The 27990-nt window shown below is 39.4% G+C and overlaps 1 protein-coding gene across 2 annotated transcripts in view; it reads left to right on the top strand.

Annotated features, from left to right (window-relative positions):
• Positions 1-5577: 5577 nt before the first annotated feature.
• The window catches only part of LOC100862790 (ABC transporter), a 38121-nt gene continuing 15708 nt past the window's right edge, over positions 5578-27990 (top strand). Inside the window, exons 1-14 of one of the 2 annotated variants that reach the window (XM_062672292.1) lie at positions 5578-5731; positions 5823-5930; positions 11955-12103; positions 12350-12671; positions 13806-14018; positions 15586-15822; positions 16587-16772; positions 17652-17891; positions 18552-18806; positions 19077-19290; positions 19712-19842; positions 20281-23310; positions 26011-26219; positions 27386-27517. In XM_062672292.1, the coding sequence (XP_062528276.1) occupies positions 5699-5731; positions 5823-5930; positions 11955-12103; positions 12350-12671; positions 13806-14018; positions 15586-15822; positions 16587-16772; positions 17652-17891; positions 18552-18806; positions 19077-19290; positions 19712-19842; positions 20281-23310; positions 26011-26219; positions 27386-27517 (5459 nt within the window). In that variant the 5' untranslated portion in view covers positions 5578-5698. 2 annotated transcript variants of the gene reach the window in all.

Raw genomic sequence — 27990 nt, 5'->3', positions numbered from 1 at the left:
GACTGTACAGAAGTGAGGATCGTGAAATATACAAAAAAATATACATCAGAATGTATTTGGGTCAAATAATACTTTACAGAGGATTAGAAAACGCCATTACAATTGATCAGGAATGTAGTTTCATAAATAAAAAGATTCCGTAAGAAGCTCAGGCTTGCTCTTCTTCAAACAAGTGTATGTACAATGTAACTTTCAAAATGTAACGAGACGATAAATTAATTAATCTCATTATCCCCAACATTTAATTTTATAATCTATAGTTTTACAATTAAGTCGTATTGTGTTTATATATTAATAATTAATAATAATAAGTTCTGTTCTGTTTTAAAATTTTATTTCCAATTGAATTAAGTCACTTTATTTAGGTACTAACTTTTTGTAACAAACTTTGAACTTTAGCGGCCGATCGAGCTTTTTTCTGATACAGTATGTACCATTAACTCAGGTCAGACCGACGCGTGTAAATTTAATACATGTATTTCATAAATAAAAGTTCTTCATATTTCCACATAGAAATTCATAATTCGTTCGCTATGAACGAAATTGTAATCAAGTTAAAAGTAAAATTTGTAACATTTAATAATCGAAGTAGGTACAGTAATTTGACATAATTATTAATTATGCTTTATTTTTGCAGATCGAAATTTATCCTTGAACAGAGAATGGCAAAAGTTATTTGTACACCGGCCGTTCAGCAGTAATAAGTTCGTCAAATCAACATCAAATAGGCACTTGTTCTTCAAGGTCTAGTTACATGATTAGAAGATTACTTTTATAGTTTAGGTACTAGCTGTACCCGTCCGCTTCGGTGGGCCTTTAAAATTATCATTATTGTTTCTCACCCCCCCAAAGATAGTCATCATGAACGCCCGCGCAACTGGTGTAGGGAGTGCAACATTCATATAAATATTAGCCTATCCATTAAGTACATGTATTTTCTACGTGGATACCAAGTTTCAAGTCAATCGGATGCACGGTTCAGTAGTTTTAACGGAACATCCGTAAAAACCACTGTAGATTTATTTATTAGTATAGATATAGCACTTGTTTTAAAAGTGAGTGTTCACTTTTATGGCTAAGCAGAAAGGCAGTAATCCTAAAACGCCCTGCGATCCTTCTGATTCAGGCAATAGTGATATACGAAATATGTAGGTGCTTGGCTGCTTCATTTTTGGCATTATCATTGCTTACAATGACGTTCCATGATGGTGGACTGTAGGTTCTGTTTCTGTCTTCACAGGAAAACAAAAGTCGAGTGCCTTTTTTTATTGCTTAGATGGGTGGACGAGCTCACAGTCCACCTGGTGTTAAGTGGTTACTGGAGCCCATAGACATCCACAACGTAAATGCGCCACCCACCTTGATATATAAGTTCTAAGGTCTCACGTATAGTTACAACGGCTGCCCCACCCTTCAAACCGAAACGCATTACTGCTTCACGGTAGAAATAGGCAGGGTGTTGGTACCCACCTGCTCGGAATCACAAGAGGTCCTACCACCATTAATTACGCAAATTATAATTTTGTCGTCATTGAAATAAATGGAAGTTCATCATGTTATACCATCATTCATTCTAATCAATAACTAAACTAGTCTAATTCAAGCATTGTTTTCTCAATTTCACTTAAACGTTATCTTATTTTAAATGAATCACGAAAATTAATCGAATACAACCTGCGATTAAATTTTCTAACACTGTAAATAAATCGCAAAATTATCGTTACGCAGATTCTAGAGGCACATGATCTTTATATTGAAGTGTGGTCGTCATTGTGTACGGTTCGGGGTCATCAATCTATTCGACAACAATGCCCGGTACAATGCGTCCTATTGATATCAAATACGTCATGTTGGTTGTTGTTCGCTTGTTGTTCAGACCTTAACCGAATTGAAATAAAAAAAGGGAATTATTTAAAATAGCGTACTTGTAATTTTTTTAAGTTTCCTCACCCATTAAAATTTTTACAATTATTTGTGTGACAATCGTTTGATTCGGAGAAATTTAGATACGTTGTTTTTACTGATTAATTTTGATTTTGACTGTAGTTTAATCTAATCTACAGTTGCGTCTGTGCAATACGTTAGTAATCATAGCACGATGTACAAAAAATCACAGATTATAATTTCGAATTAGTTTATCTACAAGTCATTAATTGATTAACAAGAACAAGTAGCACAAACGTATCGCAAGCCAGGAAAGAGACTTTAGTTGTACTAAAAATGTTATATCCATGCCTACCACTTGGCAATAACCGATATGCAGCGGCTTGGCTGACATAGCTGATTCATGGCCACCACTCGTGATCAGGTGGATCATGTGCTGGTCTAGCTTTGATGATAGTAAAATGAAAATATAACGGCGTGGCCACGACTGAAGAGACGTTTCTCGCCTAAGAGCTGACTTTCAGTGAAGAGATTTTTTCATATGTTGGTAAGTACCTACATGTGGAAAGTTTCTTCGCGTTCACGGTTTCTTTTTCTATTGATAGACAGACGGACTCACACATCCCCGCAGTAGTATCAATTGTGAACGATTCACCTTGAGACACGAGGTCAAAAGTCAATTTTATTGTATTGTAATCACTGTTTTCGGACCCTTAAAACTCGAATCAACACTACTTCGTTGCAGTAATAAGCAGTATCAAGATAGTCTCCAGGGCATAATTAAAACACACCCAAAGCAAAGCGTAATTACACAAACAAAATAAATGACGTATGGCTTTCGTGGACACACGTCAAGTATGAATTATTTAGAATAAAATGGTACATAACTTCTGTAAAATTTGAGCCCCAGCATAGGCACCTCACTCGTTTCGTTTCGTCAATCGAAAAGTAAGTATCGTCTTGAGAATCGCGAAATAAAATAGTGTTTCTTGTGTGAGCAACTGTAAATCGATATTCATACAAAGCAATTATTGTCTCGTCACTAGCATTTCAGAAACTTGCCTTATGTCAATCAGTCGTTACCCGGTTTTACTATGTTTTTCAGTTTCAATTACAACCAAAATAAAAAAAAGAAAATTAATTGTATTAGCGTAAAATTCTGTAATACCTACTATTTTTGTTGGGTAGGTACATAGCATCACCCTGCTTATTTCTGCCGTGAAGGAGTTTTTTTTCTACCTAAGGTGATAGCCTTGAGAGGTTATGTTAGCGTAACCTAATAAGTAGGTGAGCTCACGGGGCTCACACCTGACGACGTTGTTAACACTAACCCTAGCAAGAGCAGTGCTTCGCAGAATTTACCACCAGATTGGAAACGCGACCAACTGAGAAGATCCGGCGGCAAACTCAGTGGGCTGTGTCTATGGGTTTATTTGCCCGCCGAGCGCCTCGTCGCAAGCGACGGGTTCGACGAGAACTGTGACCGGTGCTTGAGGTACCTAAAAGCAACGTTAATGGATCAGGAGGATCTGAAATGTCGTGCGTAGGGCGATGTCGACTGTTTACCATTCGATCCGCAGGATCGGGAATGTAGTTACCGGCGGTCACGATGAGAGAGAGGGCTATCGTATCGTGCTGCTTTTTCGAAATGGTCGAAGGGTGAGAGAGTCGTTATGCTATACAACTAAAACTTAGACTTCATATTTCAAGATGGGTTGCGGCATCCGGCCGTCCTGATGCCTATGGGCTTCGATAACCACTTCACTATTAGGTTGGCAACTATTAGATTAGCTCTAAGCTGGTTTACTCGTCTAAGCAAAAAAGAAAAGTCTATCCTAAAAACGTACATTAAAGTCGTTTTTAATGACGTTATAGAAAAAAGTTCTAAATTGTGGATTTAGAAGTATTCTACTAATTACACCATCGTGACGTTAGTTATTAAAAAGCATTGCCCCTTGAAGAATGTAGGCTATATAGCCATTACTAAACTTGAACTGAACGCGGCTATAGCGGGGAATGGCACTAAAAATAGAATCACTATGCAACATCAGGTATTCTTGGTAAACGTGATCTAGCGCCTGGCAACCATCGTTCGGTCATATTACTTTTATTTGATCACTACTGAGCGTTTTTTTTCTGTTTGTACCGATGTTCATTCCCATGAATAGTTCCCTAGATACATGCGAATCGTGAGTCCATTTAACTTTCGGGTTTCTTTCATTTTCTTTGACGATCGACTTTGTAAAATTAAATTTAATCAAGTCGATCATTCAATGAAGCACCAGGCCACACAAACTTACAAAGAAAAGCAATGTTGCTGTTAATAACTTTTTTGTTCGGATCCTCTGTTTTTGTCTGTGTAATAATTCCCAAGTATAGTAGTAAGTGGATGGTAGAATTGCGTTTACCAGATGCAAATTCCGCCTGTATTATAATCGATGGGCTTGTGCAGGAATATGTCACCGACTTTGCATCATTCAGTGTCATTAAACAAAACAGACTGTTTGATGCGTGGCGCAAAGTACCTTTAAGAGTCCTCACAGCAGCCTCAATACGCCGTCATTTCTGTCATTATCATAAAATAATAAATTAAAGACATAAAACGATATCAAATACTCCAGACAATGAAAGACTTAACTGCGTTTTCTGTAATATAAATACGAAAACAACGCTTAAACCCCTTAATATCTCTACTTATTAATATGTTAAACAATATTATTTATTATTATTTATTTTTGTAAGATTTCATTATTTTCCTTCATTCGCTGACAGTTGAGTGAACTCGTCCATAGATAATAAACTTAATATGTAAAATTCGTCTAAGAAAAATATTTTTAAAACTAAAGAGGTTTTTCTTTACAAACATTTCACTGTGAGACAGTAAATAAATTGTTGGCCAAAGACAGCATCTATACGTTGCATATGTGAGGATATTTTATTTTTGTTCCCCGCGAGTGAGTTAAAGAAAGATATGCGCTCTCTTTTATAGAAGCTGCAGAAATATCAAGTACTACAAAATATTTAACATATGAATTGTTATTGCTCTCAATGAAATAAGCAGCATTAACATTTTTTTTTCTTAAAACAGTAATATAAAACAGAAGTCATCGTACCCTATAATATTCTTTCTTTCTATTCCAATTCGCCGGGGTTTCACGAACAATATATCTATGATGAATGAATATCATAGTGTAATAACAATTAGTTCATCCGTCGAGAACATTAAGAAAAAATATTTAAATATGTAAATAATAGAGGAGTGAATCACTAGATAAGTATGTTACTTCTTTTTTCCCTACCTATGCTGATAGCCTTGAGAGGCTATTCCAGCTTCACCCTAACGTGTAGGTGAGCTCATGGGGCTCAAACCGGAGTGTTACTAACACTGGCCCTAGCAAGAGCAGTGCTTCGCAGAATCTACCACCGGATCGGAAATGCGATCCACTGAGAAGATCCGGCGAGAAACTCAGTGGGCTGTGTCTGTGGATTAATTCACTCGTCGAGCCCTTCATCGCAAGCAATGGGTTCAACGAGGACGGTAATGGATCGGGAGGATCCGTAATAACGTGTTTTAGGCGACGTCGACTGTTTACCATTCGGTCTACAGGATCGGGTATGGGAATCATATTAAGTAAAAGAGAACAATACAAATTATATTCATCACGTTAGAACCTATTTCAAATCAAAAGATGCGAAGAGAATAAGAGTATAATCTGAAAATGAAACATGCAGAAGAAAGTGTCAAATTGAAAAAAAATACTCGTTAATGTAAATTTTGATTTTATTTCTGTAACAAAATTCGAAAAAAATAACAATGAAGCAGAATAAGGAGAAACCATGTCAAAATGTGAGAAACAATAAAATATTTTTTTATTTGAAATAAATAAATCAAATACATAGATGTTAAAAATAATATTGATATCTTTTTTTCTAAATAGAATATAACAAAACTCAATACGGATATTGAAAAGAAATCATCGATGAGTAGTCTCATAATATGGAACATTACGAAGGCCCTCGAAATGAATCCAGATCTTAATTTAAAGGTAACTTCTCAGTAAGCAATTGGGCATTCTCGCTCACGACTCGGTCGTGCGCGGACGTGCTTTCCGATCCGTGGCCCGCTTGCGAGCTACGTCTCTGAACTCACAGTTGTGCTCGACAGTTTAGTGACCGTGAATACATTCTCGTTTACGACTCGGTTGTGTGTGAACGTGCCTTCCAATCCGTTGGTCGCTTGCGACCTACGCATCGGAATACACATTTGTGCGTGATAGTGTTGTGACCGTGAATACCCACCTCATACCAACTGTCTTTTTCAAGGCAACCAATCGCTACGATCAGGCTTCCTGTGGCACTCACAGGCTAGCGATTTCCTAACCCTTCCCAAAACAACAGTCTTTTTCAAGACTAGACCCCCGCTCGCGATTCTGCCTGCTGTAGCACTATACAGCCCGAGCGGGTTCCTTTCCTTTTCCCCGCCGATTGCCGTTTTCACGGCATAGGCATTCCCCCCCCCTGCTCCTTGCTGTCCTGCAGCACAGGGGGGTTACAAATCCTATCCGGGGCCTCGCCTTTCGGCGAGTTCAACAAAAGTCCCGGGGCCGCCCCCCCCGGGCAAGAAGACCGAAGAATGGAGCAAGAAGACGTTAGTGATATTGTCGGGTTCCTCCGGGATAGGTACCCGTCAATTAGGGCCGAGTACCTAGAGTTTAGGGCCGCCCGTGGCAATCCCTCCCCCCCCGCGTCCGTCGCCGCGTATCTCAAACGTGCCTCGGAGGCACGCCGCGCCCCCCCCGCCGCCGCGTTAAGTTCGAGCGCACGTTCCGACGATGCGACTCACGAAGCGCCTAGCGCTACCCCCACCCCCGCGCCCGCGTCGACTACGTCATCGCGCGTCTCGTCCGTCGCGACCTCGATCGTTTCGAGTTCAGGCTCCGATACCGAATCGGAGATGGATTTCGAATCCGCGTCAAGCCCTCAGCCTGGAACTTCGGATGGGTTCCAAACCGTAATGCGCGGTAAAAAGCGTACTCGCGCCGTGGAGTCCCGGAGCTCCACGACGAAGCAGACAAAATCCGCGACCGCCTCCCGCCCGCAGGTAGTCGTGACACCGGAGTCGGACTCCGCTCGCCGCGTAACCCCGCCGCCGCGTCCCAAGCCCGCGCCTGCTCCTAAAGCAGCTGCCCCGCCCCCGCTGATTCTCCAGGAAAAAACTGCGTGGAACCGCGTTTCCCAGGCCCTTCAGGCAAATAAAATCAACTACACCCATGCGCGTAACGTCGCGCATGGGATTCAGATCAAGGTCGCAACGCCGGGCGACCATAGGGCCCTCTCAGCATACCTCCGAAAGGAGAACATAGGTTTCCACACCTATGCTCTTCAGGAGGACCGCGAGCTCCGTGTAGTAATACGCGGAGTACCGAAAGAGCTAGACATAGACTACGTTAAGGAGGACCTGATCGCTCAGGCACTCCCTATAGTTAGTGTGCATCGGATGCACAGCGGGCGGGGCAAGCAGCCCTACAACATGATACTCGTCGCGTTGGAGCCCACCCCGGAGGCCAAGAAAAAGATCTCATGCCTCTCGACAGTCTGCGGCCTATCCGGGGTCTCCATCGAAGCCCCCCATAAACGTGGCACTCCCGGGCAGTGCTACAGATGTCAGCTTTACGGCCACTCGGCTCGTAATTGCCACGCGCGCCCCTGCTGCGTAAAGTGCCTCGGCGACCACGCCACACTAGATTGCTCGCGTGTTAGGGAAACCGCGACCGAACCTCCAAGCTGTGTCCTATGCCTTAAGCAAGGGCACCCCGCGAACTACCGTGGATGTCCTAGGGCTCCGCGAAAACGTCCGACCCACCCAGCCCCCCGAACCGTCGGCCCAAAGACTTCGGCGCCTTCAGTGCCGAAACCCGCCTTCGTGCCGGCTGCAGTTCCCACGGTGTCGGCGTGGAAAAAACCGCTGCCGTATACGAAGGCGGGAACGGAAACCGCACCCCCGCCCCCGCTCGTGACACGCCCCGCGCCCCAGCCCCTGCTCGCACCTCGCCCCGCGCCCGCGTTCCGTCCCCCGCAACCCTCTACCGTCAACGACTTCGCGCTCGTGCGCGACTTCGTTACCGCGGTCAACTTCGACCGTCTGCGATCGTTCGCAGACGCGATACGTAGGTCGGTAACCCCCGAACAGCGGCTCGCGGCCGCTTTCGATCATATGGACGTCTACGAGTCCGTGTCCCGCACGTTATAAAAATCTTTACCGGTAACCAATGGCGCAAAAAGGTAGAGAAAAACCGTATTCCCTTACGTTAGCATTCTATAATGCTAATGGACTCGCGCGGCAACGCGATCAAATTTTTGAATTCCTCCGCGACAATCTTGTAGATATTCTATTAGTGCAGGAAACCTGTCTGAAGCCCTCGCGTCGTGACCCGAAAGTCGCGAATTACGTCATGGTTAGGAATGACAGACTCACCGCCTCCAAAGGCGGGACTGCCATTTACTATAGGCGGGCCCTGCACGTTGTCCCTCTCGATACTCCCTCGCTCTCACATATCGAGGCGTCAGTGTGCCGCATCTCGCTGACGGGACACCAGCCGATCGTCATCGCATCCGTTTATCTCCCCCCGGACAAGCCCCTTCTGAGCAGTGACATCGAGTCACTGTTCGGCATGGGAGACTCTGTCATCCTGGCAGGCGATCTAAATTGCCACCACACTAGGTGGAACTGCCATCGTACAAACGTCAACGGTAGGCGTCTCGACGCGTTTATAGACGACCTCACCTTTGAAATAGTCGGTCCCCCAACTCCAACATGTTATCCGTATAACATCGCGCTCCGTCCGAGCACTATAGACCTGGCATTGCTTAGGAACGTAACTCTGCGCTTACGTTCCATCGAAGCAATGTCAGAGCTCGACTCAGACCACCGACCTGTCGTTATGCAGCTCGGTCGCCCTCACAACCCAGTCACTGTTACGAGGACCATGGTGGATTGGAATAAGCTGGGCACGTGCCTAGCCGACGCCGCTCCGCCAATCCTCCCTTACGGCCCGGATTCGAATCCATCCCCCGAGGACACCGTCGAATCCATAAACACCATTACCGATCACATCTCTTCCGCGATCATTAGATCTTCTAAAGAAGTCGATGTGGAGGACAGCTTCCACCGCATCAGACTGTCCCCCGATCTTAGGAATCTCTTAAGAGTTAGGAACGCGGCAATCCGGGCCTACGATCGTCTTCCCACGCATTCAAACCGGATTCAGATGCGTCGACTACAACGCGAAGTCCACTCCCGCTTAAGCGACGCGCGTAACGAAAATTGGCATAGTTATTTAGAACAACTCGCGCCCTCCCACCAAGCATACTGGCGACTAGCTAGGACTCTCAAATCCGAAACTACCGCTACTATGCCTCCCCTCTTACGCCCTTCAGGCCAACCACCGGCATTCGATGACGATGACAAGGCAGAGCTGCTGGCCGATGCACTGCAAGAGCAGTGCACCACCAGCACTCAACACGCGGACCCCGAACACACCGAGTTAGTCGACAGGGAGGTCGAGCGCAGAGCTTCCCTGCCGCCCTCGGACGCGTTACCCCCCATTACCGCTGACGAAGTTAGAGACGCGATCCACAACCTCCAACCTAGGAAGGCACCAGGCTCCGACGGCATCCACAACCGCGCGCTAAAATTTTTGCCAGTCCAACTGATAGCAATGTTGGCTACAATTTTAAATGCCGCTATGACGCACTGCATCTTTCCCGCGGTGTGGAAAGAAGCGGACGTTATCGGTATACATAAGCCGGGCAAACCGAGAAACGAAACTTCTAGTTACCGTCCGATTAGTCTCCTCTCGACGATAGGAAAAATTTACGAACGTCTCCTTAAAAAACGCCTCTGGGATTTTGTTACCGCGAACAAAATTCTCATAGACGAACAGTTCGGATTCCGCTCAAATCACTCGTGCGTACAACAAGTGCACCGCCTCACGGAGCACATTCTGATAGGGCTAAATAGGCGTAAACAAATCCCGACCGGCGCCCTCTTCTTCGACATCGCGAAGGCGTTCGACAAAGTCTGGCACAACGGTTTAATTTACAAACTGTACAACATGGGAGTGCCAGACAGACTCGTGCTCATCATACGAGACTTCTTGTCGAACCGTTCGTTTCGATATCGAGTAGAGGGAACTCGTTCTCGTCCCCGTCAACTGACTGCCGGAGTCCCGCAAGGCTCCGCGCTCTCCCCGTTATTATTTAGTTTGTATATCAATGATATACCCCGGTCTCCGGAGACCCATCTAGCGCTCTTCGCCGATGACACGGCTATCTACTACTCGTGTAGGAAGATGTCGCTGCTTCATCGGCGACTCCAGATCGCAGTAGCCACCATGGGACAGTGGTTCCGGAAGTGGCGAATAGACATTAACCCCACGAAAAGCGCAGCGGTGCTCTTCAAAAGGGGTCGCCCTCCGAACATCACTTCGAGCATCCCACTCCGTAGTAGGCGCGCAAACACCTCCGCCGTTAGTCCCATCACTCTCTTTGGCCAGCCCATTCCGTGGGTCTCGAAGGTCAAATATCTAGGCGTCACCCTCGACAGAGGGATGACATTCCGTCCCCATATAAAAACGGTACGCGACCGCGCCGCGTTTATTCTAGGACGACTCTATCCAATGCTTTGTAGTCGAAGCAAACTGTCCCTCCGCAATAAGGTAACTCTCTACAAAACTTGTATACGCCCCGTCATGACGTATGCAAGCGTAGTGTTCGCTCACGCAGCCCGCACCCACTTGAAATCCCTTCAGGTTATTCAATCACGATTCTGCAGGATAGCCGTCGGAGCGCCTTGGTTCCTTAGGAATGTGGATCTCCACGACGACCTGGAGCTCGACTCTTTTAGTAAGTATCTACAGTCGGCATCGCTGCGCCATTTTGAGAAGGCGGCACGACATGAGAACCCTCTCATCGTAGCCGCTGGAAATTACATACCCGACCCAGTAGACCGAATGGTAAACCGTCGACGTCGCCCAAAGCACGTCATTACGGATCCTCCTGATCCATTAACGGTGCTTTTAGGCACCACAAGCACCGGTCACCGTCCTCGTCGAACCCGTCGCTTGCGACGAAGGGCTCGACGAGCGAACTAACCCATAGACACAGCCCACTGAGTTTCTCGCCGGATCTTCTCAGTGGGTCGCGTTTCCGATCCGGTGGTAGATTCTGCGAAGCACTGCTCTTGCTAGGGTCAGTGTTAGCAACTCTCCGGTTGAGCCCCGCGAGCTCACCTACTAACGTTAGGGTGAAGCTGAAATAGCCTCTCAAGGCTATCAGCATAGGTAGGGAAAAAAAAAAAAAAAAAAAAAAAAAAGCAATTGGGGTTAAATGCATGGAGTGTCGGGTTTCGTATAGTTTAAGTAAAAATCATGTTCACGCAGGATTTCCACGACGAATGGATTAGGTATATCGAGTAAAAATTACTCGTAAAATTTAGAAATTTACAATAATAAAATAATAAATTATTGGCGATAAAGCACACAGTAAGCTCTCACAGCTGTCTACTATCCTGCTTATTAAGCCACGAAGCGGTCATGTATTCTGGTTTGGACAGGGTAGAGTCATTATGCTATACTCTATAATTCGACTTCATGATTCAGCATCGAAGTTGTTGCATTCATGTTGATGTCTATGGGCCCTTGGGTTAAGTTGAAGCTAGGTAGACCATAAGCTCATGTATTTATCGCAACCTTCTATTTCCTTAAACACTGTATGTCTGTAAGTAATTTCTCCAATTGTGTATTATTTTATTTATTGCTTATATGGGTGGACGAGCTCACAGCACACCTGGTGTTAAGTGGTTACTGGAGCCCATAGACATCTACAAAGTAAATGCGCCACCCACCTTGAGTTATAAGTTCTAAGGTCTCAGTATAGTTACTATTGTTACTGTTGTTATTGTCATACAGAATATTTCTTGATAGTGATGGTCCACTTTTGCTGTTAGAATTAACGAAGTTTTGGCGGGATTTTAGAATAACTTTTAATATTTTATTTGATTGTTGGTACAGAAAGCTTTAGTTACCGCTCAGGAGCGCTTAGATCAGAATCCTAGAGAAGTGAATATGTTCTTGTCTGAGGACCCTGAAGGTCGTCACCTCGCGTGCGCTCTTCTCGCCTGGCAACGGCTCGGGCACCGCGGCGGCGACAGCCTCCACCAGTATGTACTTTCACAATACATAATTCATCATGGGACCGCTGATTCGTGTCTATGTTTGAATTAACACCGTAATCACCTATGGAAATCGGCCTTAAAACTGATGCGGGTGCAGGGTTCAAATGGACTCATTATTTCCAATGTCGACTCTCGTTTAATTATTGTTCGTAAATAGAATTCTATGAATTGTGACGTTTTTTTTTTTTATAATTAATTTCCCTCGTTATAATAATTTATGGATCATTTCAGATTCTATGAAACTAGAAAAACTGAAGAAAATGAAGCGGATTGCAGAAAAAAACACTGTGTAAATGAAGTAAATTTATCGACGGAAACCGCTAATATTGGAAGTAATTTAAATTATTATGAACCGCAGAATGAATTTAGGTATTCGGCTATTAAAAATGAGAAGTTAGCATACTCGACGTCGCCTGTTGGTCCTGTTATTAAATTGCCTGTTCAGACCAAGATAGTTATGAGGCTGGAGAACACATCGACGACTGCACGACAGTCAAATGCGAAAGAAAAGTCGAAGGAACAAGAGAAAGATATCATGACCAAAATCGACGCTGTGAGTTGAATGACGTTTCATGATGCATAGATGTATTTGTAAAAGTTTTGGTACCGACTATTTCAATTTATGTGTGTTATCTGTGCGAATATAGACTATGTCACTTGTGAGCTAATATAATTGTGTCTTATAAATAAATCTGCTTACTGGTGGTAGGACCTCTTTGAGTCTGCGCGGGTAGGTACCACCACCCTGCCTATTTCTGCCGTGAAGCAGTAATGCGTTTTGGTTTGAAGGGTTGGGCAGCCGTTGCAACTATACTGAGGCCTTAGAACTTATATCTCAAGGTAGGTGGCGCATTTACGTTGTAGATGTCTATGGGCTCCAGTAACTACTCAACATCAGGTGGGCTGTGAGCTCGTCCACCCATCTAAGCGATTAAAAAAAACTAATTTCAATATCAGTAAGCACCGCATATCAAATTAAAAAAACAATCCAATTTTTTTTTCTTAAAACCTACATACGACACCACCCTAACTCTGCCGCGAAGCAGTAATATGTTTCGGTTTGAAGGGTGGGAAGTCAATGTACAGACATTGTTTAATACAATAAAATTGAGACATAGACCTTATATTGAAACATAGTATATTCGATTTCTTAGTGTGCTTGTTCTTGTCTCGTATAATGTGTTTTAACTAGTAGTCCCGGAGTAGTCGAAATTCGACTATAATGTTAATACACTATAGATAAATAACATTAAAGACAAACAATATTCATCTATTCTGAATTTGACCGCAATTTTATCAAAGTTTGACAATTGACAATAAACAATGAGTATATTTATATGTATGTGTGTCAAATACATGGTAGTGTGCGTAATTTTTTTTTTATTGATTTAATGTATTTTTTATGTATAATTTAAAAAAAATAATAGTATTGTGCACTCCTTCTCTATATTCTCTATAAGTGTGGGAAATTTCATACTGCTCCGTTCGCGCAATTTTCGTAAAAAGGGGTACAAAGTTTTTGCTTCACGTATTAATATATAGATATATTGCGTAGGCTTGTGAGAGAGCCCATGGCTCGTACGGGATACACTAGAATTTTATTTTATTTTTCGTTTCGATAGTCTAATGAAATTCCAAACTAAATATCATGATCTCGTGTAAATTAAAATATGTGCATACGTTTTAGGCTTGTTGCTTAGACTCTGGTTGCGCGGAACGCTTAGCGGCAATGGAAGCTACGACGAATGAGCTTAGAACGCGCGCAATTAAATTAGCGCGACGCGAGGCCGAACGCGTGGAATTACTCGAACGTGCCGAAGCGGCCTGGAAGGACTTAGAACTGGGTTATGAGAGGCGATTGACGCTCGCCGAAGAGAAGGAAGAAGATTTGACTAAACAGGTCCAACAATTTATTTATTGATTTACTTTTGCATCATTTCTACGGACATAAACGATTTGGCAGAGTATTTCCTGTTACCGAAAAGGTGTGGGGTGATGTGTAATAAACTACCTACATATTTACTAATCTAATATACCTACATAACTACACATTTACTGCACTAATTTATAATAGCAATTTCTAAAAATGTGAAGGTGTTTATGTTTGAGTTTTTAATCAATCACGCAAAGATAGCTGAATAGATCTCTATGAAATTTTGCACAAAATTACCTATACGTTGTAATAAATACGACAGCTTGTTATTTGGTTTTACTAATATTTGGTAGATAAACAGGTTGTTTTTAAACCGGATAGGTATATATGCAACTTTTTATACTGGGAAAATACACACGTTGAATTCTTTCTGAATTACAAACTCAATTCTGAACATTAATAATATGAGTCGAACCGCGAGGCATGTCCAATTTTACATATATTTATGTATATTGTTTTCGTACGTTGCCTCAATAGATAGAGTGGTAAGGGACCGTGACTACTATGCCACGGAGTCTGGGTTCGGTTACCAGTCGGAGTATCTAGGCCGTATTTGTTTTGGCGGTACTTATTTATTTAGGAAACCAAAAGTACAATGCAAACATGTAATATACTATATTATACTACAGGAGAATATCTTAGATTGGGGCTATCGAATATGGAAGGTTCATTTAACTGTATTTACTACCTTGCCTACCTTTAATATTTATTCGTTTATTTAATTACTTCATCAGCATTACCACCTGTCCACGTTTTCGACAATGAATTATTACCCTTAGTGATATGTGTTTGTAGCAGTAGTCAAAATAGACAATACAGTATTTACAATTGTCAGAAATTAAAATAATTATTCACATTTAATGGCAACGTTGTTGCTGTTGATGTCCATGAGCGATAGTGAACACTAACCATCGGGTGAATTTTATGGTCGTGTGCCATTGAAAATAAAAAAAGGTGCAAAGAACACTTTATTACATACTTTATATATAAATTACATGAACAAATAACAATATGTGACAAAAAAATTAAATTTTAAAATAAATAACTTTTGAATGCATCATACGGAGTACGAAGAAAAACACATCTGAATGTAAAAACAATTCAGTTGATTATTTTCTTGTAATCGTAATAACAATTTCGAGGTGAAAAAAATTTATTCACAGGTGATATTATGTATAATTCTGAATTATTTCGAAAAACATCTAAATGGTATCAGATGCTGTTTCTTTTAAATAATGTTAATAAAAATTAATAGCACTTTAGAATTGCATTTTATTAGAAACTAGCGACCCGCCCTCGCTTCGCTTCGGAAACATTAAAACACACTAACACAAAAAAAAATAAATTTTTTTTTAAAAAAGTAGCCTATGTTCATCAGTGACAATGTCGGCTTCTAATGGAAAAAGAAATTTTTCAAATCGGTCCAGTAGTTTCGGAGCCTATTCGAAACAAACAAACAAACAAATCTTTCCTCTTTATAATATTAAGTATAGAAAATAATATTCGAATGGCACTAATAAATAAAATGTCACAGATAAAAAAAATCATAGAAGATCGGAACGGGTATAAGAACGATTGTACGACGATGGCCGAACAATTAAAATGTAAAGTAGAAGCGGCTGAAAAGGATCGCTCGCGTCTTAAAGATGTAGAAAAAGAAATCAACGGTCGCGCTTGTATCCGTTTGAAGCTTAGTGAAGAAATGGCACGCGGTGATGCAGTACTCGCAGATGCACAGTGTAAGTCGGCGCAGCTCACCAGGGACCTTAGAGTAAGACAATCGCTTTTATTATTGCTTTTTTGAATTCCTCAGATAGACAAGTGCCCTCCTACCATGCATTTCTGTACGTGTTTGTGCCCATGGACGTCGACAATGTCGGGAATACAGCTGGGTCGGTGCCAACCGTAAAGTTCTTTTCTTAGGCCTCCATTAAAAAGGATTGTCATACAGTTATCCTCCGGTCACCATCCTGGTCGAACCCGTCGCTTGCGACGAAGGGCTCGACGAGCGAATTAACCCATAGACACAGTCCACTGAGTTTCTCGCCGGATCTTCTCAGTGGATCGCGTTTCCGATCCGGTGGTAGACTCTGCGAAGCACTGCTCTTGCTAGGGTCAGTGTTAGCATCACTCCGGTTTGAGCCCCGTGAGCTCACCTACTAGTTAAGGTTACGCTGAAATAGCCTCATAAGGCTATCAGATTAGGTAGGGAAAAAAAAAACTGTTACCCGATCTTTAATTTCTTATTAAACATTGAAATTAAGTTTTTGATTGCTCACCCGTGCTGAGATTACTATGTATTCCATTTCTGACACAAAGTATCCAGATGTAAAATTCAGATTATTCATTTATTTCTTTATTTTGTCTACCTTTAATATTCGAATAAAATCTAACCCTGGCGTATTAAGTAAAATAGTTCAATCTATGATTTGTCGTTAGTGTTATAAGGATTCCTTAGCTGAAGCCTATATTACAGAGAGCACTGTAAAAATAATTAAAACTTAACGTTCTTAATGTCTTTTCATGAATGAATAGTTTAAAGAAGAGCAAGTGCGACGAAAACTATCCACAATTTCAAGTGACGCAGAATCTGCCAGAGCACTTGCTATAGAAGCAGAGCGTGCTATGCGCGATGAACTAGGCGCTTTACGTGATCAAATGACGAATGTATCCACTCAACTTTTGGAGGAAGATGCTGAAAATTGCAGGATAAAAAATGAGGTGCTTATAATTAAATTAGGACTTTGTGATCGGCAACAAACTGTCAGTAATAATAATAGAAAATGGATTTGGGAAAGTAGAAGTTTGAGGGATAGATTTTATGTACATTTTTTGATCGGAAGTAGCGCCCATACGAGTGATTAAGTATTCAGTAAATTGTTGATTGTCTATTTGAAATTGATTAAATCTACGTGAATATAAATAATTAAGCGTAAAAATGCTGATGATATTGATGAAAGTAAATAGTTAAATGAGCCGGATAGCAATATCGAAAAGTATTCTATTTAAAATAACTTAGCGTCAAAGTAGGTACTCCAAATTTTCATTAATGATATCGATTATTAAAAAAAATATCCTTTAATATCATTAATATCCAGCTTTAACGCACCGTTACATTTAATTTGCGACTTTCAAATCTAAATCTGCAAGAAAGAGGAACTCTTATTTCAAATCGCAATTAGACAGCATCTTATGTTCTTGTGGAGCATGCTGCAATCATGTATGAGTAGATGCCACCATCCGGAATATTGCTGCCACCGTGACATTCCTCTCGGTTTGAATGGGTGAATTATTTGCTTTACCAGTGCAATTCACACTTAATCAATTTGAAGATAATGAGCCATATTCACGTTGTAATGTCTAAGATTTCTGGTAAGTATAAAATCAGGTGGAACACTTGCTTTTCTTCCTACTTAAGCAAACAAATTAAAGCTATAATATTTAAGAAGACTTAACAAATCTGTGATTGCTGTAAATAGCAGATATCTACAGTCTACAGTAAAAACCATTACAATGTAGATTAGATAAGATTGACTTAATATTTAAATTAATCAGCGGCGATATTATAAAAATTGATGATGAATTTTGTTGTTACAATAGCTGGAACAGTTGCGTCAAACAAAACTAGAGATGGTGGAAGATCTAGAAGGTTGTAAAATTATGTGCGATGATCGGATGCAGGGGAAACTAGATGAGTTGAAGTCTAAGAAAGAAGAACTCAAGAAGCTGAGGGAAAAAGTTATCGATTGTCAATGTAAATTACCGATTGATGTAACTGTCGAAGTGAAGCGAACTCCCTCTCTAGCTGCCACGTGCAGCTGTTCCCCTGACAAAATGACGGTATGAATATTCTGTGCTGTAACCGAGTATAATCTATACTAATATTATAAAGCTGAAGAGTTTGTTTGTTTGAACGCGCTAATCTCAGGAACTACTGGTCCGATTTGAAAAAATATTTCAGTGTTAGATAGCCCATTTATCAAGGAAGGCTATAGACTATAATTATAACATCACGCTAAAACTAATACAAGCGGAGCACCAATAAAGAATGTTTCAAAATCGTATTTTTTTCCCTTTTGAGAACTTCCGCTGCGTGCGCTGCAGAAACGGTTAAAGTTTCGCTAAAATAATGTATGATAGAATTGTTCCCTTTTAAAAGATCTAAAAAAAAATCTGCGACAGCATATGTCTATATGTTAAGGTTGGCTCACTATAGCGTTTTTTATGCTAACCAAATTTGTTCTAAAATAAATCATTATGTGTGAACTATTCCACGCGGACAAAGTCGCGGGCAAAATCTAGTTAAGTTATATCACGACGTTATTAGCCATAGAATAGAAACAGAATGTAAAGATACACGATTATGGTGTGTCCGGATAATTAATTAGAATATTATCTTCAAAATTTTACTTACAGCAGATATTTTCTTCCAAATGTCTAATGAAAAATATTTGTTTCCATTTGTTAGTCAATCTCATACCGGCCTTATGTCATTCGCAGGACTCATGTTCCTGCACATCGCTCCGCAGCAAGCTATTTTCGAATTTATTGTCGGACTTATTTCGAGGATTACAAGAAGAGCTTGGAGATATAGGTTCGCAAATGCCGTGCCAGTTGCTGAAGTGCTTAGAAGACAAATATAACTGGGATAAATCTAGTGTAGTAAAAACTAACATTAAAAATTATTTCTCGACTCTGCTCACTGGCGAGCTGGATATTGCCATAGGAACATCTATCGAAAAGTATCATGCGCAGGTTAATATTTTAAAATCTTATTGATTTTAAACTTCAAATTTATTCGACTGAAAAAGCAATGGTAATTGTAAACCAACTACAATGTTAACTCGTTCTTAATTTATTCAATTATATTGCTTATCTTCATTGGAAATGCAATTTCATTCAATGCGTAATCGTAACGCTTTCCTTGATCAATTTAAATAAACGAAAAAAATTCAGTTTAACTTTATACGTTATTGCTTAAATTTATTATAACCAGTTTAATGATCTGTAAGTGAATATTTTAAGTGGGTCGGTGCTTCGTGTGTTGATGAAGCCAAGTTAACCATGGAAACTGAAGATACGAATGAAAGTTGGCAGCAGCACGCTATAGAATGTCGCGCACAGAAATTAGCCACGCAACTTGCAGAACAACTGTTTCAACAACAGGCTGACCAGATTGTACAACAAGCAAGGGATATTGTCAAATCTGGCCACCCTTGTGACTGCAAACCGCCATCAGGTTTAATTTATGATAACTCTTACGTAACGCTTTTATAAACATAAGGTTAACATAAGGAAGTTTTGCTGTTGTTTATTACATTGTTGAATTTGATTGTTGAAATTGGAAAAAAAAATTCAATGCTACAGATATTAAAATTACTTCACGCACTCAGAATAAAGGATCCTGTTTGACTGTTTTTCCGAAAATTATACTTTTCACCTTAATAATTTAACTTATTTTTTATTGCCCGTGTAGGCAGACGAGCATACGGCCCACCTGATGGTGAGTGGCTACTGTCGCCAATGGACTTCAGCAATGGGCATGGCAATATCGTAGGCAGTAGGGGCAGAGCCAAGCCGCTGCTTACGATATTGATTTTTGGTTTAATTATGTCTAGAAATTAGCGTGTTTATAATTACGTTTACTAAACATATTACAGTTGCATACCCTTGCGTGGTGAACGAAGCGCCTTTTGACGGCGAAAGATTAGACGATACTACGAGAGATTTGAATCGATTTGTTAGACAAGACCTCACTCAATATAGAGTCCAGTTAGAAGATCACAAGAAGGTTAACTTATTTACACTGTCTATTTCCTTCTTATTACTACATAAAGAAGAATATCCTAATTAAAAATCGAACTTTCTTGACGCTGAAAAACAAATTTAGGCTTATAATTCACTGTGTGTACCTTAAAACGTGTCTGACGGGTCACTAGCTTGTAGAGTACCTGCTACAGTGTACAGGCTAGTACCTGCCATTATCGTCCTAGAGTCATTATATAATTGTGTCTTATATTAATATAGATGGGCAGCCGAGCTCATAGCTCATTTTCAAAGTAGACATCGTAGTTCAAAGATACCATCACTCAGATGCATTCAAAATCTCAATTGCATTAAAGTAATGGTGGTACCAACAAGTACTTACTTACCGGATAGAAAATAGTGAACTGACATTTTTCCGTAAAGATTTGTTAATATTTCTTCTCATTTAGTAAAATATTTTTAGGTAAGACACAGTGATCGCGCTGTACTCTCCAATAATGAAAATAATCGCTTGAATAATAATAAACCGTATTTAAACGCAACATATGATGGACACAATGAAAACAGAAGCTTTAATACTGTTAAGAAAACGGCTGTGGTGGAAAATAAGTTATCTAAAGCTCGATCTAGAAATATATCTTCGACATCCCGTAATTATAATGAAAAACAGGATAAATTTCAAAAAAAAATTGAAAAAGTGAAAAATTCATTTGCTGTGAATTTATGTCTCTGTGATACCGATAAAAAAGACAGTAGCAAAGTTAATCATCGCGGTAATGCGCAACAAATGGCTTTGAACAAGGATAAAGTGAAAGTGAAACAAAAAGTCCAAAGAGATTCAAAAGATTTTGTTGCACCTCAAATTTCAAGTATCAAACAAACAAAACCCATAAACACAATTACATCTTCACCTGTAATTGATAAACTCAAGAAAAACGGAACATCACCGATACATCGCTCGTGTCAAAGTGGTTGCGTCTGTTTACATAAGATTCCATCAAATACATCAATAGACGCTTTGTTGAAAACTCTGGCTACATATAAAAACGAACTAAATACTTCCGAAAAAGTTGTTGAACAAAATGTAGAAAGTGTATCCTCCCCAGTAAAGTCAAGTACTAAGACGAGTTTTGACAGTAAAAACAAGAAAGATTCAGGTTCTAAGCTCGATGAAGTAGAAGAGAAAGAAGAAATTGTTATAAGCAAGTCTTCGACGATTCCGAAAGCTACTGAGTCTGAGTTTATGGGCACAATAAACTATGAAAAATCTTGTAAATGTATTCCAAGCGATTTTTTTGATAGAGAAAATCTAGAAGTTGAAGGGAACAATACTTTAAGATCTAACTATAAATGCGTCAATAGTGCAGAATGTCAATGTGGAAAAACCATACAATCAGATAAAATTACTAGTGAACAACAAACAATGCCAAAGCAGATAAATGATCTCTGTAGTTTTACTCAAACTAACAAAACTCAATCAGAAAAGTCAGTACAGAACCTGGTTTCAGAGAAGAAGTTCAATATTGAAACAAAGTCTAATAGTAATGGTACCCCTGAAGACGTTCCATGTGTTTGTAAGTTTTCAATAAACTTACTTGGAGTTACATTAACAGATACTACGTCTAAGGATGAAAATAAAGTAACTTCTGGTAATAATGAACAAAAACATGTATTTAATTCTTCAAACTTCCAAGAAACAACTCAGCCTGTTCATGACCCTGAAACAGTATCGACTAAAATATTCAACATGAACTGCCAAGACGCTGTTACTAATATATGTCATGAAATAAATTTAAAAGAGCATAATATTCCAATAAATGAAAACATGAACCAAACTAACGACGACGCAATTGCTATCAAAGAAAAACAAAAAGAAAGTTCGTCTCTTTGTTCATCAAATACTACCAACATTGATTCCAGAGACTTGGAAGAAAATACTTTTTTTTTACTGGAAAAATATTTAAGGAAAAAGTTGCAAGAGTTTAAAGCTACTTGTGAAGCTGCCAGCATTCCATTCCAGGAAGAAGAAAAAATTATGTTGAAAATACTTAAAAAAATTAAAGAAACCATATCTGAGGCAGAGTGCAAAATTTCTTGCACGTGTTCGGCGGGTGAAACGCCGGAAGGTAGCTGGGACAGAGCATATAGTCTCTTACAAGAATACATAAAGGCAAAAATGAAACGAGCTCAATGTACTTGTGCTTTAGATAAAGGTACAATTAAGACAACTTGTATGGATGGACTTTTAACTAGAATCTCTAGTTTAATAGAATACGATTTTAGACGAATACAAGAATTATATAAAAATAAAAGTGATAGAAAAATAGGTGAAGATATTCCTGAAAAAGACACAAATCACCCTATGATCCAAAAATATAAAAAAAGCATTGAAGTAACGAAATCTGATCGATTGGGATTAAAAACTGAAACTAACACGATGTCATGTCAAGCGTTCATAGTAAACGACAAAAAAATGGTAGAAAGTGCTACCAAAGCGGTGCAAATTAGCAAAATGAGCAACAATAATATATCTAAGTTAGTTGGGTTTGACCTGGATGAAGAAAATTTTAGTAGATCTATATCTGGTAACTTAACCTCTATAGGTAAAGTTTTGGAATTACTCGTAGATAAAGTTTTACCTAATGAATCTAAAAATATATTACAAAACAAGGCTAATACTTATACTTTCCAGCCTGACAGCCAGACAGTCGATAAAGATCAAAATAATGCTTTAAACTATAATCAAAACATAGTCAATGTTGTTGGTAAAAATACGTCTAACAAATTAACTGATTCTGTAGAACCGTTGCCTTACATAGGTTGTACCATTGACTGTGTTTGCGACAAAAATATTGGATCCTGCATATGCATAAAATCTGCTGTTAAACAGAATACGAGTAAGATTGCAGACCTGTGGAGTACATTTCTGCGCGAAAACAATAAATACGTATTGGATAGTACACGCTTGATGGACAACATGCTCTCGCGTGTTTATTCCGGTAAAGACAAACAAGTATTTGACCTTGAAAGATCTGAGGAAGAACAACAACAACTAATGAAGAAAGAAGAGCAAGCTTGTGAAACCATGACTGATGCACCTAGTGTAGACAATATAATTTTAAAAGTGTCTACTGAAGTTTGTAATGTTGCCGTAAATTTCAATGAGATGACAAATACATTTGATGACAGTGATACTTTAGAAACTTGTTTATCAGATAATGATATAGAAGAATGGTCTGAAGCTCAACCTTCATTTAAGCTTCAGAAATCATTTGATAAAACCAAATCACAGTTACATTCGCAAATTCACGAAATTGTGGAGTTAAAAAATGACACTACCGGATTAACATCTGGAATTTGTGATTGTAATAAAGTTCCCGTCTGTCACGTGAAGTTGCTTGTTGACAATATTGAGCAAAAATTAATGCAGTCAGAATGCACTTGCGATTCCTTGTCTTCTAACGTGTGCCCAGTACATTCTTTGAAATATTTTTGATCTACTCTGCTGTCTACTGTCTGCTAAAAAGGGTAACAAGAAAAGCCAAACAGCTCAATTCTATTGCAAGAGAAACATAATTTGACATTGAAAAAGCCTAATTAAATTTTAATCTTGATTGTGCATCTCATCTCGATTTGGACAAAGTATTGATGACTCAATATCTATGTGTGATTATAAATCTAATAAAACTGGTTCAGTTGAAGCTTCTGATTTGCGTATTTATTTTGTTTATTGCTTATATGGGTGGATGAGCTCAAGAACCACCTGTGATAAGTGGTCACCGGTGTCCATTGATAAACACAACACAGCGTAAATGACGCCACCCAACTTGAGAAATGTATTTCATGTCTGCTTTTAAAGTACAACGGCTGCCCCACCATTCAAACCGAAACGCATTAATTGCTTCACGCAGAAATAGCCAGAGTGGTGGTACCTACTCGTGCAGGCCTTATAAGATGTCCTACCACTAGTAATCACGCAAATTCTAATTTTTGCGGGTTTGATTTTTATTATACGATCTTATCTCTTCACTGTGGAGGTCATTCCCAAAAATTGGTACCTGCCTACGCGATTCGAAATGCACTAGGCATATCGCTAGATACGAACGCACTGGATGTCTTATCTTTTAGGCCACGACGACTTCGAAAATATAATGCGTATTTTTAATTTGCTTATAAATTTCAATGATTCCACAGCAAGTCCAGATGCTTTGTAATGAAGATGTTACTAAGTAACATTATAGGACGTTGGCTTTTATGTAGAACAGCTTGACGCATATTTCACTTAACTGAATTGGAATCTTTGCGCGGTTATTCTTTAAAGTTATCATTAAAATACAACAGGGGGCGCACGATTGGTTCTAATAAATGTTTCATATAATTTATTTATTTAGTAGATATTGATAAAATAACTGCAGAACAAGTGATTACCTATGATCGACAATAATAAATTGTCTAGACAAGAAGAAATTGCCTTGAGACAAGAAGTGCGTCTTCAATTGTATTCTAAAAAAGGTGCCACGCTGTAGCTCGTAAACCGCATTTTATTTTTTAATATTACAATTTGCCATTCAGTAATGGGATTTATGGGGCACCGCAATCGGTAATAAGTGTGCTGAGAGATCGTCTGTCCATTCACAGCAAAAAAATGTCCATTCACAGTAAAAAAAAAGTCCATTCATAGCAAAAAAGTTTTACGTACCCACGGGCCATCTGGTAACATGTGCCTATTGAATGATAATGAAAATTAAATGATAATACGGTGTGGATGCCATCATCCACCTTGGGATATCAGGTTGAAGTCTCAATGATAACCTATTATGTAAAGGTAGCTTCACGCTTCAACACGAACGTAGGTCTGCTTTACGAGAGAAATAGAATGGTGGCACGTGCCCGTGTGGATACAGAATACGCCCTACCAGTTATTATTTTTTCGGATAAAATGCGTACGTATCCAGGTTCAGTGATCTGTCATTAAAAAGAAAATCATTTCTGTTGATAGTAAGCATATTTGGAATTGGCGTATATTGGATAATGAGAAATAATTGAACTATTAACTGTATATACAATCTACATAAAAAAAACGATTACATAATATTATTATGTTTGATTTATGTCGTTTTGCACTCAAAACATTGATATATGACTCAAAACTGTTTTCGTAAACGGGCAATCGCTATGTCCATCTTCGTTCAATGTATTAATTTTAAAGTGTGTCGTGACACTCGTGATTCAGACCGCTTTATCAGTTATCAATATTGTTACAGTACAATATATCCCGAAACGATTATTTCACTTAGATTGTAATTATCGTTGATCTGCGGAGAAATACCGATTTAATGAGCCCGCAGTAATGTAGTTCGATAAGTTTATTATGCTGTGTCACAAAATATCGATAAATATAAGCACGTTATGTAGTCCTGATGACACATAAGGTACTCTTGAACAGCGCACCGATGCTTCCATGTACGTCATAGATTGCTATGTTAAGACTTAATGGCGAAGGTGTGTTTTGTAAATTAGGTACTTAAAATCTTGAGACAAATCGATATGGTAATGAGTGGTTACGTTTAGTTGAAGTTTAAACAATAGTAAGAAATAAAATTAAACTGTATAACGTCATATAAGGCACGCGCTCCAGGAGTGTTAACTTTTGTAACAAACATTACAAAGATGTATGGGGTTGGCAAAAACTAGACAAGATTTCTTTGCTATAGCTTATGTCAATTAGATATTTTGTTCACATTGAAAATTGGCTAGGGTCACTGAGATTGTTTCAAATATCGACACGTTGAGATGGCACCCCCCTTCAGAATGCGGGCTTACAAATACGAACTAAGAAATTGACATTAATTTTAGCTATAATTATTGATGAAGCCTTTAGTTTGTGTTCCGTAATAAATAATTTCCCTTTCGGTTTCAGTACAGTGACTTTATACTTACATAAACATATAATATTCGCCCTAGTGCCTCACACTAAATTCGAAAAAACCTAATTATATCGATAATTTGATAAAACGATGTGTAATCACAAACGACCCGGTGTTTAAGTATTGCAATATATAATGATTATCATTCCTTTGCCCGTCTCATTACTTTGGTATCTAGTATTACAGTTAGTCCTCAGGAATCATGTCCTGTAGTACTTATCAATAGTCTTATGTTAGTTATCGCAAAATTTTAATAGCCGTGAATAATAAAAATGAATAGTGATGGGAGAGCCGGAGAAAATTCTAGTGCTGAGAAGCGAAGGAAGCCCCATAAGCCGAACATTTTGTCTCGTATATTTCTATGGTGGATGTGCCCCGTACTCGTTAAAGGAAATCAAAGAGACATTGTCGAGGATGACCTCATAATTCCGAAAAAGTCATTTAATTCTGAAAATCAAGGAGAGTATTTAGAAAGGTAAATTTGATTTTTTTTTTACGTAATACTTGCCTACGTGTAAAACTTAATAATAATTTAAAATTAATACATATAAAGCATACTACTTAGGGTGCTCGTTTAGATTATACGGATTAGTAGAAAATATAGTAGTTTGTAGTATTTTATTGAGTGGCGTAAATGTACAATGGGCGATAATTTATAAACGATAAGAAACGAATGTGTCGCATGATAATAAAACGCATTGAACTGTTATTAACTATTTGGATTAAAATTGTATTTTTGTAGTAGATTATATTTTTGAGAAGTATGTCATCACGGGCGCATCGCAATGCTCAGCAATGAACGATCGATTGGGAGAATCGATTTGACGATAGCCTATTATAGAATAGAAGAATACGACAAGAACTTGATTCGCACTAACTGCTATTATCTCATACAAGTCTAGTTAGCTATATCAGCTGTTCAGTAGGAGGTCTTCCCATTGTCCTTATCGGACACTTAATGAATATTTCTGATTAATTTGGATAAAATACAAAATAATAACTTTTTTTCGTAAATCAATTTTTTTTTATATGAAATAATAAAGAGTATCTCACCCTTCAAAACTAAACGCATGGTTGTTGTTGTAACAAGGTTAAAACCGATCGCTTAATTTGGATTTCATGCCTAAAAGGCTAAACAAGTAAATGTATGAAAATATTTTACATCCATTATTATATTCATTCTAAACACGATAAAAACACTTCTAGATGCAAAATAAATGAATTTAAAAGTGTCGTGGCAATACTAGACAAGATTGTGATACATGCTCATGGAAATGCAGAATATGTCCAATCATATCAGCATGCTCACAGTAAACTATCAGTTCTTACGACAATATTATTTGGTTTTTATTTTAAAAGAAAAATTTATGTACAATCAAAAAAGTTGTGAATAAATGCCAACTAAGCAATTTGAAAAAAAATCTACTTCCTGCAGGCGGAACTTCACAACTACGGTATACTCATTGGGGAACAATATACAGGATCGGGCGTTTAATTACTAGGCCACAAACGCTTCAAATTATCCGAAAACTAAACAGGCATTATAAATTATACCTTCTTGTTTGTGGCCATCTTAAATGTTTTACTTTACGAATGTAATGCAAGTTGAAAGTAATTTAATGTATTTAAAATGCGTTTTAGGTATTGGCTCCAAGAATATGAAGCCGCGATAAAGGAGAAAAGGGAGCCGTCATTGTGGACAGCTTTACGAAAAGCTTACTGGTTGGGATACATGCCGGGAGCTATCTACTTGATAATCATATCTGTCTTCAGGTAAAAGGAAAGCCGTCATCGACTTAGGACCTGTTAATACATTTGTAGACGTTTTCATATTTCATGAGACAAATTAACATTATTAACCCGTCATCACCTATGCAAGCTTGCATAGGTGCAACTTGAAGCTCCGTCAAGTCATTCAATCCTGTTTTTGTAGGATAGTCGGCGAAGCACCATGGTTCCTAAGGAATGTGGATCTCCATGATGACCTGGAGTTTGACTCAGTCAGTAAGTATTTACAGTCGGCATCATTGCGCCACTTTGAGAAGGCAGCACGACACAAAAGCCCTCTTGTCGTGGCCGCCGGAAATTATATACCCGACCCTGGACCGAATGGTAAATAGTCGACATCGCCCTAAAGACGTCATTACGGATCCTCCCGATCTATTAACGGTGCTTGTATGTACCTCAAGCACCGGTCACCGTCTTCTCCGAACCGGTCGCTTGCGACGAAGGGCTCGGCGAGGGAA

Source organism: Bombyx mori, chromosome 15, assembly GCF_030269925.1.
Source record: "Bombyx mori chromosome 15, ASM3026992v2".
Lineage (NCBI taxonomy): Eukaryota > Metazoa > Arthropoda > Insecta > Lepidoptera > Bombycidae > Bombyx > Bombyx mori.
Note: the sequence above shows the minus strand (reverse complement) of the source record. Positions and strands in the feature narration are given on the sequence as shown.